The following is an 18,401-nucleotide window of genomic DNA, read 5'->3' as shown; positions in this document are numbered from 1 at the left end:
GCTGGGCGGGTCGCGCTGCAGATCACACCGTGATGATCGCGCTGACGTGTAACCCCGCGGGCACTGTTAGCACAGCCACAGAAAGGGGCACCATTGCTTTGCAGCTATTTACCCACTGTTTACCCAGCTGACAACATTTTGTATTTCGTATTTATTTAGCGCAAGGAGTAAAATAGAAAAGGCTTTTGCAAACTCACAAGAAACTTCGATGTACTGACGTCATGTTTCCAGCAGGATCTCAGAGGTTGGTGCTCCTATAGAATTTCTTTGCCAGCTTTCCAGCCTCTCATGCTATTAAGCATCTCTCCGTTTTACACTGCACTTCTGGTGGTAATGGCACAGAGGCCTTCAGTAGAACTACTTTCCTTTGCTGACCATCTTTATTTTACTCACAGGAAGAAATCACAATTTTTCCAGTTTGCAAATAGCTTGCAGAATTTGTCAGGGACACTTCATAATGCCATTCCTGCAACAGGAGCTAATGGCTTCTGTACAGGAAAACTTCAGAGAAAATACATCCCTGTTACAGAAAGAAGATTATCCATTGCTATATTTTATATATTTATTGACTATAATCACTTTCGCTTTCTGCATTCATCTGTCATTCTGGAGGACTTGCTCATTACACTGTGGTACTTGCTGTTGTTTTATAATGAGGTTTACAAGCACTGGAAACCAGACAGATTTTTTTTCAAGCTGCCAGCTAAGGAAATTTTCAACCTATTACACAATACATTTCATAAAAACTACAATGATTTAAGAAATTCTGACTCCAGCAGAACTACTGATTTATTTCATCAGGAAAAATACACCAGGAAATAAAGCTATAACTTAATATATGGAAGTCAAATTAACTAATTTAGGTAAATTAATAGGTTTTAAAAAGGAAGTTATTAAATTATATATATGTATACATTAGAGAAGGGAGCAGGATACAATGCTTTGGATCCTTCTTTGCCAGAAATGTCTTAATATAGAGCATTAGACTCTAAAATATAATCTTGCCAAGTAATTATATCTACACATGAGAATAAATTGTTGGGGATCCTGACTTAGCTTTTGGAGGTATCAATAGCTCCTAACAAAACAAATATCTGAAATTGAGAGCTTTATCAAAGTAAGAAGTTCATGTTCAGCTTTGTTTTAAAGAACGGAAACCCCAAACTATGCACAATCTTGCACTGCAGTCTCAAAGCTGTTATACCTCTCTCGCCCCATCAGCGTGCTTTTAACACTCCTTCCACAAAGTCATTAATGAACACATCATTTATCGGCAGAAACTTAATATTCTAATCAATTTCTACTCGTTTTAGTAGCTGTATGTAAGCAGATCATTTTTTCCAGATGACTCGTACTCCAGAGGAGTACAAAGGACACACTTCAGACCCTTGTAGTCCCAACATGTGTGGTTTCCCCACACTGGGAAGGCCTGGAAGTGAGCCGCCTGGCCCAGTGCCAACCCAGACCACGCTCAGTCTAAACACAGCACCGGCAAGTGCTACTTTCTGACACTTCACTGCTACTGTAGAGTATCCTTTAGCTTCCTCCTCAGGGGCTGAGATTTTATACACAGCTCCTCACGCAACTTCCTTCATCTCATCCCTTCCCTCCACTGCAAGATTCAACCAGCCAAGCACAGTGCAATTAAAGAGAAACACTCATGTGACATTGCCTTGTGTTACCTGGGCATTTAAGCAAGAAGATACATTTATAAAGTTGTTGAATGCCCATGGAGACCTGGGAAATCAGCACACCAGGACGTTCTGCAAGGCTTCTCAGTCAGTTCTACCCATTTAAATATATTTTGCCTCAGTGCTTTTTTGTGAAAAGTTAAATATTATCTGAATAGTTAAACTATTATTTTACTACTAAAAGAAGTATTTGAACCTGCACACATATTTAGTCCAGATACGCAAGTGGTTAGGAATTTTATTCCCTCCTTTCTGGTTACCACAGATACGTAAGCATGCATTCTCTATTCATCTTAGGAAATCCAAATTTTCTTTCCAATACAAAGTGAGTCTTTTCTCTACCACATTTATACCAAATGGCACTGTCTGACTGCACATTAGTGCTCCTGGCTCCATCTGTGTTCTGCTCTTCTTGGAAAGCACAAGGTCCGTAATGAACAGCGCTGGTTTGGCCAAAGGGAAAATGTCACCAGCTTGGACTGAGGGGTGGCTCACACAGAGTGCTGCCACCTCCAGAAAGGTCTGGGCTCAGAAAGCCCCACTGAACATAATGGGAGGTGACAGCACTCAGCATCTCTCAGGAGGCAAGCAGAAGCCCACAGAAACAGAAGTCTGCTTTTCACACAAACAAAATTTGTCTTCTACAGAAAGCCTACACCAAAAATCAATTTGTGGTCTGAAAATTTGCAGTTGTGAATAGTGCTGTTATTAATGCAATATCCTGGGAGGGGTAGTGGATTTTGAATCAATTACTGAGATGACAGAAGCAAGGTAAGTGCTTGATAAAGCATGCCAGGAAGAAATTTCCTGAAATACCCAGAATCTGAGTTTTACAGAAACTGCCATGTGCAGCATTGCTGAAGTCCAGATAAGGAACAAGATATTCAGACTGGTACTGTATCTCTTCTATACAATGACAGCAAGCGTTGCTCTCAAACGTGAGGGCAAAATAGTCTCTTGTTCCACCTGTTCAGCTCCTGCCTGCAATCACATTAATTCAGGGTCAGTTACCTCTTCAGAGCTGGCAGCAGTACGTAGTAATTTAAAACCACCCTCTGGTGCCTAAAGAAAATACCAAACACAGCTGAGAATTCAGATTTTCTTCCTATCTGGGACAAGCAGGAAACCAGTTTTCATGTGTTCCTGTTGCAAGCATCTGGTTTCCACTCATAGCAGTCAACTGTGCTTACAAAAGCTCCAGTTCACCATGTCTGCTAGAAATATCGAAGGCTAAATTGTCATCTTATTATCTCAAGTTAACACACTGTCACCGGGCACAGGCAAGGGACTACAGCAGATCCCAGTGGAAGCTTTTCCTAAAACTAGTCATTCTAGATATTAACCAAAATGTTAAAATTGCCACTTTTATTTTACTATGATTTAAACCATCCAAATTGCCTCTGCTCTGTTCAGTATTAGAGTAAAGTAATCCCAGGGATGCCAGGAAGCAATGAAAGAGCTGTCTTCAGTTATTTCCTTCCAAATGCTTTGAAATGAGGAGGGTAACCATGACCAGAGGAATTGAGAAGTGAACACTCTGAGCTGCATTTTTCCTGTCTGCTGATATTTTGATGCTATTTTCATGCACTGCAGGGCTCTTCCACACAGCTGATCTCTTGCAGGTCATCAGTCACAAAGGACATCAATCAGCACAAGAAACTCAATTGATTAAAGATAATCTGTATAACTACGGCAGGTGAGATGATCAAATCTTGGTAAATTTCATTGCACAACGAATCTGCAGTTACCCAGAGAAGAAAGAAAGAAAGAAAAACACAAAACCAACCAAACAAAAAGAATTTAACTTAGGAGATAAACTCCGTGGAAAAGGCACTGACCTTTTTTACATTTTTGTTTACATCGACCAAGTTGAGCAGGAAGATGTGGTCCTTTGCCCCGACTAGTAGCCGGCCCCTCTCCTCATCCGGCAGCAAGGTTCGAAAATCAAGCCCCTCTGTTGAGCCCAGGAATGGGATGCAGCTGTTTGAAAGCAGCAAGTCTGTGGGAAAACGAAGAAAATCTTTATAATCAAAATGTTTATATATGACTCATCAGTGTCTTTTATAAATACATGCAACCAGCATGGAGTGTACCAGGGAAATGAGTGCAGTCTTGGAGCATGTCTTTCCAGAGTTATAATACAATTCCTGTTAACTTCGGGTTCTCTGGGGTTTTTCTTACTTCCAAATTGGGCAATATTTACTTGCACAAAATATTTTTCTATATAAAATTTTCTTAACAAATTATCTGTATGGCATAAAGGAATGAGAAATTCAACAGAAATTAGAAACCAAGAAAGACATATCTTTGCAAGATGTGTGCTATATCTTTCCTTCATCCCAAGAAAACGAATTCTGTTTATATCACCATACTCATGGATACACATGATCAAGGATCAATACCTCACCGTATTTGGTGCTCCAGATATAAAGCAGCGAAGAAGGTCAATGCCAGCCAAGAATAATTAGGAGCAGGAAACAGTGGGTAGGAACATTTGAAGATCATCCAGTTCAACTCCCTCACTATGAGGAGGAACATCTTTCACTGGATCAGCTCGCTCAAAGTCCCACCTAACACAGCCTTGAACGCTTCCAGGGATGGGGCATCTGCAACTTCTCTGGGCAACCTGTACCAGTTTCTCACCATTCTCATCATAAAAAATGTCTTTCTTCTATCCAGTTTCTATCCACTCTCTTTTAGTTCAAAACTATTGCCCCTTGTCCTGTCCCTAAAGGCTTTGGTTAAAAAGTCCTTTTTTCCTTTTTTACATCTTTTTCACAAGCCCCTTTTATATATTGAAAAGTTGCAATAAGGTCTCCTCAGAGCTTTCTTTTCTCCAGGCTGAACAACCCCAAACTTCTCAGCCTGTCTTCATACGGAAGGTGTTACAGCCCTCTGATCATTTTCAGGGCTCTTCCTTCCAAGGTCCATGTCTTTCTTGAACTGGGTGCCCCAGAACTGCATGTAGGACTGTAGGTAATTAAGAAAAAAAAAAAAATGCTCTATGAAACTAATGAAAGAACCTATACTGTTGCAAAAAAGCTAAAAAAGCTGTAAAATAAAAATTCTGTAGCATTTTGCCTAATGAATACTCTGTGGACGTAATTCTGGACGAGGACACAAACAACATATAGAAAAGAGCACAAGAATATTTAAGTCTTGTTGGGTAGTCATTACTTTGGGGAAAAGAAAATAAACATGTGAATCAGTTCTTCCACAAGCCAACTCTCCAAGCTAAACTATTTGGAAATCTTCAGACAGAAAGGCAAATCCTGTATTTAACGGGAAGATAAAATTAAGGGTATTTCCACCTTCCTGGCACTGGATGGACAATGTAGCATTCCTGCTAGAAAACCCAGACTTACTGCACAAGTTATTGGCATATCCTGATCATGATGAAAATTTGGGCCAGTGTTTTGGAGAAAAAGTCCTGAATTAAATAAAGGGAAAAAAACCCCACCCAAACATTTTTCTCCAAGGTCTTACACAAACCAAGTGACAGGCAAGAAAAGATTAAGTTCTAGTCCTGGCTAATGAACAGAACCATGGGAGAAAAATATTTTATCATTATTAATCTGACTACCTGGTATATAATTATGACAATTATTTTTTGGCTCAGTCACTTCTACTTAAGTTTGTGTACTTTTGTCTGGCTCAGTGCAGGATGTTGTTATGGTACAATCTGAAAACAAATTGTCATGCATTGCAGCTCCTATTCCCCTAGGTGAGATTTATTTGGCAGTACTTTGGGAAAAAATCTTGCTTCACACTGAAAAATTTTATCTGATGCTGAGCATTACATTACTATACACCAGCACTGTCCTTTCCCACATATCTTTCATGAAGGCAAAGATGTCAGGATTTGTTTTCTAAACTAGTAACACTTTAAAAGATGTTTATTAATTGCCAGCAAGACCACTTTGGAAGCAGCTTATGGTTAACATGGTACTATAAAAACCTCAGTCCTCACCTGCAGAACACAAGTAACTAGCATACAGAATATGAGGAAAAATTCCTTCTCATCTGCAGCCACAGGAATTTGATCTAAGGATAAATTACATGCTTGTGCAAATGCTCTAAAGCACTTTCAGCACTTAAAGCCATGCAAAGCATGGGCCTCTGCAAGAGTGTCAATTGCAAAAATATGTGGATTTGATTCTTCTCCACATACATGAAGGACGATGACTGAGACTGCTGTCTACTTCCAGTTTCCTTATTTGAAAGGAATGATCTCTGAAGAGACCATCCCAAATGGACATTTGTCATCTGTTGTTTAACAGTTCTAGAATTTCTCAGTAAAAAAAAAAACACCTAGAACAGCTACAACAGTGAGGGAAAATGCTGCCTCATGACTGAAATGCCCAAGTGGGAATGAACCCTGCCTGATGCCTTGTACAATCATTTATTTCACTGCATCGTAAGGAAAACATCTGTAGAATATTCCAGATTGAAATGACAACACTGCACACTCCTTTCTTACTGGTGCAAATGACAACACAAGCTGCAAAGTGGTGAAGAATCAGGTTTGGTACCTACTATTGAAAACAGCTTGGAAATAAGACTCTGAGCATGGCCACTGATAAGATTATAACTGTAATATGACCTAATAAAACTTTACCAGCAAATATTAACAGAGGGTTGATTAAATTTCAGCTAGATTAATAATTGTTCTCAGTCTATAAAACAACGCATTTTAATCTTACGCATTGAAATTTCCCTTCACAGCGAGACATATTTACTATCACCAAGGATATTGCACTGGAAAAATTTACTGTGAAAAGCACATTTCCCAATGATTCTCAAGCTTAGAGCAAGCTGTTGATTTGAATCACTGCATCTCTGTAGCCTGGCTAACACAGAACCAGCATTCTCACAAGGTACAGTAACAAAGTTACAGGGATGGTCTTTCACGAGTACGTGTTCAGCACTCAGTTTATGGTCTCTATTTGCTGTTTTCCTCAAAATTAAATACTTTTTTCCAGCCCGGTGATTAACTAAGTATCCAGCTAACTCCCCTTCTGGCTTAATATTTCACTGCTGACTGATAGAAGCTGGAATAGTGACTGGGTTTTATTCATTTCACACAGTATCTCGGTGGACTTGGCTCAAAACAGCATGATCATTGCTTACTTATAAAATCTCCAGCAGCAGAGCCACAGCAAAGAGACTTCAAAAGTAAAAATCTCATTCTGTTCTGATCATATGTATTTGCATTTATAAAACATATTTACACTTGTTAGCATCAAGTCACATGTGTGGTGACCATGTTGCCATTCCTCAACTCCAGCATGCTGTCACAATGCAGCAATGTAGAACCACTTGGTTCAGAATCAGAATGCCCTTTGTGACTAGGTACAGATTTTTTTTAGTGACAAGCCATGCCTAAATTAGCAGAAAGGGAACATCTCAGCCACTTTCAAAACAGTTACAGACAACTTTGAAGGACTCTGAAACTAAAGGCTGTATAACTTTCATATACAGGAAAGAACAAAGGTTGCATCACTTGCCTTTACGGAGGAGCAAGTCCTTTCTCATGTTGGAGAATACACGTGAAGGTTTACATGGGCATTGTAGAAACTCAAGCAAATTTCTGGGATAAAGAAAAGTATTTCTCGCATGACTGCAGCAATTTATCCAATTCCTAAGGTATGCTGAGTTTAAAGTTGACCAGTTGACCCCAGATGTATTGGTATGAAGGCAAAGAGAATAAATACTTCCGGACTACTACCAATCTCTACAATGTAGTGCAAGAAGTAAATTACATTTTGTTTAGCTGCATGTCACCATGGACAAAGCCGTGCATGTGAAGTGGCTCTCATTGATATACAATACTATTAGGCCTGGTGAAAAACGTAATATTCATAGAACAGCAGGGCCTCTCCAAAAGGATACAGACAACTGGGAATAGAGAAAACATGACTTTCTGTGTTCACAGTTTTGTGTTAAAACCTTGGTTATGAGAAGCCCAAAAAAGAGCTGTGTACTAAACCACATGTTTTGCAGTTAGGGACTTCTCTGTTCATCTTTCAGGACGGAATTGTTCCCCAGGAGGGTATTACAGTTATAAAAGTGACTGTGAAAAGAACACTTTTCCAAAGATTCCTAAAAAATTCAGGAGTACTCTGCTGTAGAATTTCAGGCATTTCAGGGCATTTTCACATCAACCTTCAAGCATCTCTATGGGTTTGCTCAAGAGAGAGCACACGCAACATATCCAACATCTCTGTTTGCAAAATGGCATTATTTCAGGCAGGTATATAGGAACGACGTTCTCCAAGATACAGAGGCTTAAATATAAAGAATGTCACGTTTCAGGCAATTTGAGACACTTCTTTCCTTTTATTAATTTTCCAAACATAGCTATCCAGATATTACTGAAAAGGAGACAATCTACTATAGTAGGGTAGCTCAATTTCCTAAACTAAGACCAACTTTGCAAAATAGTTGTACACTGATAATAATAAAGGACCTCTGGAAGCAATGCTAATAAAGAATTCCTATTATAAAAATTTGGACTACCTATTCTCCTATGGTAAAGTGAGCTACAGGTCACTGAACAACTACATCAAGTCCCTAACAGGCCAGTTTCATGTCTTTGAGGTGTGCCAAGCAACCTCTCTCAGTCCGTAGTCTTCTGTAAGGATGTGCAGGTGGAGCCAGTTTCTGCCTCGTAGACGTAGGAACATCACAACAGCACCGTGGTAAACTGGAAGGTGAAGGGCAGGGCAATGCAGAGATGTGTGTCTGCACAGTGAATCCGTGTGCCGCAGCATCTTCCATCCACGGGAGCAGGAAAGCAGCTTCAGGATTGCCAGTGAAAAAAGGAAGAATTATGCAGTGCTCACGTGGCTGCCATCGGGTGTGAGCCCCCCCAGCACAGCTCTGTGCAGGGAATTCCTCTCAGTGGCCGGAGAGCAGCATCCAGAGGCGAAATCGCAGCTGACCGTAAGCTCGCATCGCCTCTGCGTGGGCGGCCGGATCTTGGGCCAGGTGCTCAAAGAGGTTGAGCGGCTCGACCGCTCGCATTGCCGGCGGCAAGCTGATCTCTGCAGGAAGCCTCTGGTTGCCTAGGACAAAGTGCTCCAGGCGTTTCAACTGCAGGCAGCGGCGCAGGTATGCCATGATGTCCCACAGCCGCCGTGCAAATTCCCTCCTGCGCCACTGGGACAGCGGTACGGTGGTCAGCACGTGCATGACCACAGTCTTCCAGGTCGAGCTGGAAAAACCTGTGCCCCTCAGGATGCAGGTGAAGAGCTGCAGGCATTTCAGGTGCAAGCTCTCACACGGCACCTGCCTGGCGACGTGCTGGAAGAATTTTGCCTCTGCCACAGCGTATGTCTCAGGCCACGCTGTGCTTGCGATGGAGTCGGCCTCGGCGGGATGGCTGCTCACAAAGATGCTGGAGCTGCCTGTCTGGGCCTCTGTGGGCTGGCTGACCGCAAAGATGTCGGAGTCCCCGTGGCGCACCCCAAACAACATCTTCACCACCAGGCTCTTCTTGCCTTTGCTCAGCCGGAATTGGCAGGACCGGCTGCAGGGCTGAAACACCAAGTGCCATGAGTACGACTGAGGCAAATGCAGCCACGAGCATCTCACCAGCTGGTAGAACCAGTGGGAGGTTTTCTCCACGTCCAGGTAGGAGCCGGTGCAGAGTGTCTCTAGGAGGCTGGGCTTCTGCTTCCGCCGCAGCTCCTCCTGCGAGTGGTGCAGGAAGCACAACAGCTTCTCGCCCAGCTGCTCCCTCTCGCACGTGCACACCAGCTCCACACGGACGCAGAAGGTCCTTGCTGCCATCTGCCCTGCACTGTTCAGCTCCAGGTGGAAGGCGTGTCCCGGTGGGGGATTCAGTGGGACCAGCACGCAGTACACCCCATCCTGCTCACGGGGACTCCAACCCTCAAAGGCACTGCCCACCCCGATGGCTTCTTGAGGCACCGGGTAGAAACTATTGCTCACGCTGTCAATAAAGACACGCGTGAAGCTCTCCATCAGCTCAGCTGCCACTGAGCGACCTTTCTCCACGTCCTCGACGGGACACTGTATGCGATCCACTAAAAGGATCCCTCGCTTATTCCCAGCGTCACGGGCGTCTTCTTCCTCTTCAATTCCACCACGGCTGCCTTTGCCCTTGCCAGCACTGCCTTCTTTTTCACTGGCAGCCACATTACCTTGTTCTCCTTCTTTTGCATCTTCATTCTTCTCTCCATTCGCATTTGCATCACCCTGCTTCTCATCTCTGTTTGCAGCACTGGTCTCTTCATTTCCAAGGTGAGTGGTTTTTTCTTCAGTTGCAGCAAACCCACTGTGGTCTATTGCCTTCCCACCATCACTGTTGTCTTCCTGCCCAATCCAATCACTGCTTTGTTGTTCACTGGCATCACTGCTTCCCTGCACCTTCACATCTGCTTTTTCTTCCTTTCCATCTACCTCGTATACTCCTTTATTTACATCATCACTGTTGCCTGCCTTCATATACGCATCATCGGTTTTTTCTTCATTTCCATCTCCGTCTTCCCTTCCAGCATCCTTGTCTGGCTCCACCTTCACATCCTTGTTTTCTCCTTCATTTACTTCATCTAGGTCTTCCACACCTCCAGTAACATTGCCAGGTTCTTCTTCATTTCCTTCGGCAGTATTGTCTCCTGGCATATTCCCATCACTCCAGCCTTCATCTTTCTTTGCATCATGGCCATCATCACTTTTAACATCACTGTCTTTCTTCAACTTCACATCTTCATCTCGTTCATTGGCATCATCATCGTCTCCTTCGTTTGCAGCCACAGGACTGCCTTCTCCTTCATTTCCGCTGCCGCTGTCATCTGCCTCCACAGTCACATCTATGGTTTCTCCATCTCCCTTGGAATCCAAACTGTCTTCTTCCTTTTCTTTTTCCTTCTCCTCTCCCAAGATCTTGCAGGAGCTCTGGTCCTTGCCACTGCTGTTGGTTTCGCTGGCTTCAGGACTCCTCCTGCAGCTAAACCACAGGCCCAAGAGGAGCAGGAGTCCAGCAAGAGCCCAGAATGGCCACTGCTGCAGGGCACCAAAGAGCAGGGCTCCCCAGCCCTCGTCCTGCTGCTCCAGGGGCCCTTGCTCCAGCTCCTGCAGCAGCCGAGCCATCTCGCGGTCAAGCAGCTCCTCACGCTCCTGCATTCGCCGGTGCGTGGCCTCATCCAGCCCATCCCCAGCTGGCTGGGGGTACTGGATCAGGCTTTGCACGAGCACGAAGAGCAATGACAACAAAGCCATGGTCTGCAAGAGGACACACAGAAGGGGTTCAGTAGGGCCAGCATGGAGGCAGCCAGTGGGGGGCAGGAGCCACAGGGACGTGGCAGCAGGAAGGAGAGGGCCCCCGGCAGCTGGCAGGAGGCAAGGCCTGCACCGCTGCCCCAGCAAGCACCGAGCCTGAACAAGGCACTCCCACCAGGGGCTGGGCCCTGGATGCAGGGACAGAACACACGCCCCTGGTGCCGGCGCTTCTGCCCCAGCCCTCCCCCAGCCCTGCCTCCCCACCGCCTGTGTGCACTCACCGCTTGCCCAGGCTCTACTGGGGCAGCGGCAACCCATGGGGCCTTTAATAGCTGCCCCCATTGTGACACGGCCCCTGTGCTGTCACAGGCCCCAGAGCGCATCACAGGCCAGCCCCACCCACCATCCCCAGCCCGGGAACTCATCATGGCCCTGGGCACCCAAAGCCTCAAGAGACACAAAGTGCAGACCCATCAGTCGTGAACCTGGGAACCCCAGAGCTTCCCTGTACAAAGCAGGCACAAGCGCCCTCCCACACAAACCCTTGTCAAATATAAATATGGGTGACATGATCCATGGATGCTCTTGGTATACGGGTGCAAGCTTTATTTAATCTTGGAGGGGGACATTTTTTATTAATAATATTTATATTGATTACTTTTGGGGCAGTATGTCATATAAGCTAATGTTTTGTTACAGATTTAGTGAGAAATCTTTCTGAAAGAAATCCAGGTTGCTTGAATGATGCACAGGAAGATCTAACACCCTCCTTTAAGAGGCCCAGTAAGTTAATTACAAAATTTTGGTGTCTTCAGCAACCTCTCAGCTCTTAAAACTCTATGGTTCAACACAGTGCAAAATTCTGGGATAGCCAGGATTTTGTTCAGAAAGTAGAATGTCTCCTTTTTCAAATTTGTAGCAAAGATGTACATCTGTCACTCCCACCATCTTCAAAATTGTCTGCCTTAAACAGAGTTAACCAATCTCTCTGACTTGTTTGATGTTGCGCTGGTTAAATAAAGGAAATTCTGACTCTTTCTGCTATCTCTGTGTATTTATCTCCAAAGGACTGTGAGTACGGAAGAGTCATCCCCTATATTCCTCAGCTCTTCTTTGGGGAACTCACCTAGAAATGGAACTGCAGAAATGGGGAGGGAGGAAAAAGAAACAGGATGTGAATCGAGCACCTGCATAGTGACCACAGATGTCCACTGCTAGACAGACACTGACGTCAGGCAGATCGTGCCCTCCAAATAGTCCTCAGAAAGAGAACAAGTTTGGGATTTCTGAAACTGCTCTGAATTGGATTTGCTTAAACAGATGTCATTAGTAAAAGTAATCAAAGAAAGAGTTTTGATCCCTCTTCCAAGCTGATGCCACTTATCATGTCTCTTCCCCCTGCATTCTTCTAGGGAAGCTGTTTTTGATGTTGTCCCGTCCTTCTTTTTATAAGAGAGCAAAAATCCTTTGTTAAGTATTACTCTTTCAGTTTTGTTTCCTCTCATCTTCTGAGATATAGTAAAGTGAACATTCAGCAGAATAGTTTTGTATTTTTTGAATACAATTCTTCTTTTATCCAATTGAGGCCCTTCTGTGATCACGAAAAAACAGCCTCCAGTCAGTGACATCAACAGTTTACACTCATAAGAGCTTGACATGGGTCAGTTCTCCAAGGTTATTCTTAGTTCAACTGCTATGTAAGCTGTTGATGTCACTGACTGGAGGCTGCTCTTCAGGACATGATATATATGATAATTATATGACAGAAAATGCAACATAGAGTTGAATCTGACCTTCAAGTTCACTAGCTTAAAAAAGGAAAAAAAATGTCTGCAAGAAATTTGCTGCTTTTCCCATTACTAAGATGTAATAAATGCCTTCAAGTTTATACTCGGTCGACGGCATATACACATGGACAGCAGCGCCCATCCATCTTCAAGCTAGGGTACATTTTAAGTCTCAATGATCACTGCCTCCAGAAAGCATTTTTGAGACAAAACAGGCAAAGTCTTTTGCATATCTAGACAATCATCCAATACTAGGATCTTCACTCTCACATAAACACTTCATGTTTTTCCATAGAGGAATCTGAGATAGATTTTTCTGACAAATAACAGACCACCAAAAATTAATTAAACGACAAACAAGGGAAAAGCACCACTTCCTCACTCAGCACATTTTCCTTGATTTTCATTAAGCATTCAGATTTACAGACGCTGATATTGCCACAAGAGCAGTTTTTTTTCTGGTTTTACTTCCTCTTCTAGTAGAGCAAGCACAGCTGCAAAATGCAAGCTCATTTCTAGGCTCTCTTACACATCACCAGTTTACCACATTCCAACCAGTCATAGCTGTGCAACACCCCGTCAGGGTACTGGGATTACTGCAGTGTCACAGACAGCTTAAGTGAGGCTCATGGAGCTGTACAGTTTTAACTACGTTTTAGATGTATAATTAAATGATGCATGACATGGAAATAAGCCAGCTGTACTGAAACTGAACAAACTAACTGCTGTGATGCAACAGTTAAGCATCTCATCAGTTATAAAATGAAACAGGTTTAAAGCAAAAGCAATATAGAGAACAGAATGCTTGACACTGTTAAATAGCATGTTCAAAGGATAATTTTTGAACATTAAGGAAATGTACTCACCCAGTCAAATTTTCAAAAGAATTCCTGGCACCAAAATGTTCTCTGTTTGCTTTTTCACCATGTTTTAAGAATGGATCACTCTTAGGGGGAAGAAAATCCGGTGTGCAAAACACTGTGGGAAACTAAACAATCCTTAAACATGGCTAATTGCCACGTGGAGCTGATGGTTTAGCACAGTCATCCTTCAGCAGAGGAGAAAGAACTGCCTGTCTTTAGTTTACTTAGGTAAGATGAAAAAAGTGAGGAGTGTGAATTTGATCTCGCTTCAATTTACTTCAGTGGAAAAACTCTTGCCATGACTTCAGTGAGAGTGAGACTCCACCTTAATTCATTCTATATGGAGAAAAACAAACCAGCTGAGAATAATGCTTTTGTTTATTAGATTTAAATTACTACCATAGTCGTTTTGAACAGTGCTAAGTAAATCCTGCTTTAAAAGCCAAACCTTGCCTTCAGTCGTGCTTATTCCTCTGTACTGTGTCACAGTGCAGGATTCCTGGTCCTCTGACCAAGTCACGGCTGTCACAGTAAGCATGGTTTGCTCTGGGGAATGGCCACATTCCCACACGGGAATGATACATGTTTGTGGATATCACTGGTGACAATGCCCAAATCTGGCCTGGTGCATGCCCCCCAGCCAAGAAACTAGGGTGCACGCTTTGGTAATATAAATGCATTCACTGAGAACACAGACTACACTTACTGAAATGTCCATGAAAAGCAGCCAAGTAAATCAAATCAATAGGGTTAAATTTGCAATTTCTCTCTTTCTGCAGGAAAATTTTAGGATAGCCACAAATTGAGAAAAATTTGATTTTTTTTCTTCTTTTTCTCAGAAGGCAATCAACCTTCTGGGTCTGGCTATTCTTTACTTCTCCCTATGAAGTAAAATCTAAAAAGACACACACGATATTTATGGAAGGACCTCCCAATGAATTAGGAAAAATTATTACTCAGAAGATAAAACAGAAACAAGACTGTCTACACCGTATGAATTAAACATACAAGAATTAGGACACAGAGCCTTCCATTCTTTAGTAACAGAACTGATGCTGTCCTGAAAATGACATGAATGAATTAGACTGGTGTATGAAAACCTTCTGCATCTGCTCTAGAGGTTGGAATGAGGATGTTAAATGAGGCAGCAGACAACAAGGATGTGCTGCTTAGGGAAGCTGTGGTTGTGGAGTTCTGCAGTTTGGATGAAGGTCACAGGTTATCTCCATCTACATGAAAATGAGTGATAAATATACACTGTCGGTCTTAAGACTGAAAGAGTACTAGGCAAAGAGGGTTAAAATATGGAATATTACTCAAAATCATCCCCTGGTTTTCTAAAGATCCTAATCTTCTATTAGAAGACAGTTTGTTACCTTCTCCTAATATTAAAACTACAGTAATAAAAGCACCTCAATCTTGTAGAAGTATCTAAGATACACAGATTAAGTAAGGTATATGCACTGAGAGCACCCTAAAAACATCACAAGAGGAGTGACAATTTCTGGGATAGTAATGACATGAACAAGTATCTAACTTAAGTCTGAGTGAATAAGAGAATTTTTCAACTAATGGATATGGGAAAATGTGAAAAGATGAGATACATGATTAAAGATCATAGTGGATTTGATTAACACAGGTGGAGAATATATGACTTTGATTCTGTACTACAATGTATTTTAATTGATTTGTGTGTAGTTTTAGTTTTATACATGCACAATTTTTTTAGAACACATCTTTAGACTGGGACAAACAATAAAGGAAATCCATTGTACGACTTTACATTGCTCCCGACATCATTCACTGGAATATCTTAACATTTCCTGCACAGATTCCCATTCGTTAAGATGACGACCTTGAGAAGAAGGAAACCTATAGCTGCCATTCAGAGAAGGTCTAAAATTTTAATTGCTGTTTGAACACAAAGGAGCTTTGACATGCTGTGGTTTATTGAAGCACTCCTGCAGTTATAGACACATCTTTAACCACCCTACCCTCTCCCTCTTCCTCCATCCACCACTGATTGATGCAACTGGAAAACTCAGTAACTGCAAAGTCCTGCTTACTTCCAGCTCTCCTGCCCCAGCAAATGCTCAGCTCTTCTGGGAAGATGGAGCTATGCCATAAACTCATTGCACATGAAAGGAGACGAAACCTTCCCTTCAAAGACACGTGTGACCAGTTTTTTGGAACTGCCTGACGTGGCCAGTTCTCATCTGTTTTCCATAAAGAAGGAGAAGAGCCCTGTATTCTCCTCTTCATGATAGTTCAAGTATTAATTCCAAAGAACAGAGATGCCAGGACTTGTCAGTGACATGACTAACAATTTTATGACAACTGGCAAAACAGTTCATTTCTCCTACATCTTATTCTCAGAAACCTTGGAATTGTTTTGTCTGAAAGATTTGGGGGGAGGAAGGTAGACTTAATTCTCACAACTATATTAAATACTCAGTATATGTGATATCCTGTTGTCAACACACAAAATATAGTTTGATTATGATAAGCCATACTGGAATCATTTACAGTACATAAGTGTGAAAAAACAGCATTAAATTGTTTCTTGTTCCATGTGGAAAAATATACACCTTCCAACCCCCCAAGAAAGTAAGACAAAGCACAATAAATTCTGGTAATTCTCTTTCTTCCGACTTTTCAGTTCCATCACAGCTCTCAAAATTAAGATTTATGTGCTATTTTGCATCTGCATCTGTTGTTGATTTTCCCCCCCTACGGGGATATAGGTGAATAAGTTTGGACAGGAAACGGTATCCCTCAAGCCAAACTGAAAGGTTTATAAAGTTGCTAATAAAAGTTTGGATCAGGGCCTAAATATCAATCATCTGCTCATTGTCTTTTTAAACGAGCTCAGGCATTTCCCCAACTGTTCCCAGCAGGTCTCTGCCACTATTTTAAACTAAGATTTCAGCCATTTTTTTTTCCCTGTGTTGACCTCAATAATTTTTCTTTCTCCCCCTCTTTACCTGCCAAAGGCATCCATCAGGATTTTGCCAAAGGCTATCTGCTTTTGAAGTTGAGAGGAATTCACTAATCATGAGTGTCAAATCCACAATAAATGCCGTCGCCATGTGGTACATGCTGCTTTTGGGAATTATCTCAAAAGGCCTGGCTGTGAGAAGGCCGGCTGTATGTTAGGAGGGTTTTACTGCTAACTTTCGTAACTCACGTCAGGTCTTTCAGTTTCTCTATTCATTGGCTTCAGTGAGTGCAACTGTTTCCCAAAGTAATAAAAATGTTGTCAAGATCCCTTGATCTTGCTTCCTCTGTCTCTCTCACACAAACACATCCAAACACATTTATATACACAGTGGAATAGCATGCGCAGTGGCACGCAAATCTAGCAAAAGAGAAGCTTGTAAATAAATAGCAAGTCATTCTGCTTACTCAATAAATTTCTCTGGGTGTTAAACTCATGATAAACATATCATAAGCCCCAATGAAGGCTTTACAGCCTGTCCCATCACACCATCCTGAGTGTAACTCTGCAATGCATAGGAAGACATAAGTTTGAAAAACAGAGCAGAAATAGCTCCCATAAGGGCAAGGTGCTGACACAGCTGAAACATAACTAATGGGAGAGCATTTGTTTTCACTAAAGAAGAAAGTATCAGTGACACACCTCTGTGCCTGTGCAGGTGTGCTGTACATTCAAAGCAAAAAGAAATCTACCTTCTTTAAAAACTTGTCCATTAATACATAAATATGTCTGTGTTGAAATCCCTCGGTACCATTCTTAACAAGAACTACACACAAGACTAAGAAATTCTGCAGAGAAACACGCTTTTGTGATCCAAAGAGGCAAGGAGAAAGAAAACCACCTACGAAGAGTTTAACATACCCACTTAGTGATAGAAAAAGAATTATTACAAAAATAAATGTCAGTCCCCTTGAAACACTTGAGTCAGCTCTCTCAACTTCCTCTGATGCTGTAGGAAGGTGTGAACGTCCTCCATGTCTCACATCATCCCCACCAGCCACATAGGAATGTCTCCAATGCACCTCAGAGTGTTTCAAGTACCACTCCCCTCTAATTTATGTAGAGTCTGTTAACATCCTCTTGGAGCAAACAGAAATAATACTTTTAAAAGACAGTTATACTTCAGAAACATGTGCCCCGACACAACAAAAAGCCCAGATTTTAATACTGCCCCGAGGCAGAATTCATCCATCTTTAAGGCTTCTATTGTGTATTTCCTGGTTAGTAATACAAAAGAACTGCTGGCAGTATCACATCAAAATGGAAGTGGCAGAATCAGAAAAACTACTGAAAAGTTTACCTTTATAGGAAAGCTTCAGTCTTGGGATATTTTGTTTTGACATTCCAGTGACTGGAAGGAACAGCATCACTAAAGACAGCGGGCTGCAGGCACGTGGCACTTGCAAAGCTCTCATTCTGCTCTCCTCTTCTGTACCTTCTTTTGTACTATGGTGAAGTATCTCCCCACTTTTCAAACAATCCAAGTTTTATCTGGAAGAAAAAAAGAAAACATCTGCAGATCTGCTTTACTGTATAAGTAACAATTCTGTAAGCAAGCCAGACCTATCTTTAAGGAGCACCTCAGTTAATTTCTTTGCTACAAAAGTATTTTTCCTCTAGTACAAGTAAATATGTTTTGTTTCCTTAATACTAAATTTACACATTTTGACATTGGAAAAATATGTAAACTTTTCAGACACCAGTGTCTAGCCTAGCTAAAGTTTAAGCACAAATTAAATTAATGCAGTATCCATAAAAAGAACATATGACATTCAAAAGTGACCATGCAACTTGATAGTTAATACTAGTCCATTGG

At 42.1% G+C, this 18,401-nt stretch overlaps 2 protein-coding genes across 7 annotated transcripts in view; both read right to left on the bottom strand.

Moving 5' to 3' along the window:
- Window positions 1–18,401, bottom strand: part of LOC138110987 (semaphorin-3D-like) — a 44,709-nt gene that overhangs the window by 21,135 nt on the left and 5,173 nt on the right. For 4 of the 6 annotated variants that reach the window (XR_011151197.1, XM_069016124.1, XM_069016125.1 and 1 more), the window contains exons 2-3: window positions 17,886–18,076; window positions 3,530–3,690 (exon numbers count right to left, since the gene is read on the bottom strand). Coding sequence is in view for 3 of the 6 variants with exons in the window: in XM_069016124.1 (XP_068872225.1) it covers window positions 3,530–3,690; window positions 17,886–18,000 (276 nt within the window). In the remaining 3 variants the exon portion in view is untranslated. Of the gene's footprint in view, window positions 1–1,682; window positions 2,326–3,529; window positions 3,691–4,098; window positions 4,635–17,885; window positions 18,077–18,401 lie in introns of those variants that run through there. The other 2 variants (XR_011151198.1, XR_011151199.1) reach the window with 2 other exon arrangements.
- LOC138112074 (inositol 1,4,5-trisphosphate receptor-interacting protein-like 1) lies at window positions 8,035–10,570 on the bottom strand. Its single transcript, XM_069018761.1, has one exon. The coding sequence runs from the start codon at window positions 10,338–10,340 to the stop codon at window positions 8,592–8,594; it is 1,749 nt and encodes a 582-aa protein (XP_068874862.1). The 5' UTR covers window positions 10,341–10,570; the 3' UTR covers window positions 8,035–8,591.

This window comes from Aphelocoma coerulescens, chromosome 5, assembly GCF_041296385.1.
Source record: "Aphelocoma coerulescens isolate FSJ_1873_10779 chromosome 5, UR_Acoe_1.0, whole genome shotgun sequence".
Classification (NCBI taxonomy): domain Eukaryota; kingdom Metazoa; phylum Chordata; class Aves; order Passeriformes; family Corvidae; genus Aphelocoma; species Aphelocoma coerulescens.
Note: the sequence above shows the minus strand (reverse complement) of the source record. Positions and strands in the feature narration are given on the sequence as shown.

Coding starts and splice junctions, on each gene's coding strand:
- LOC138112074 (XM_069018761.1), bottom strand. CDS start 10,340: ATGCCAGGAGACAATACTGCCGAAGGAAATGAAGAAGAACCTGGCAAT.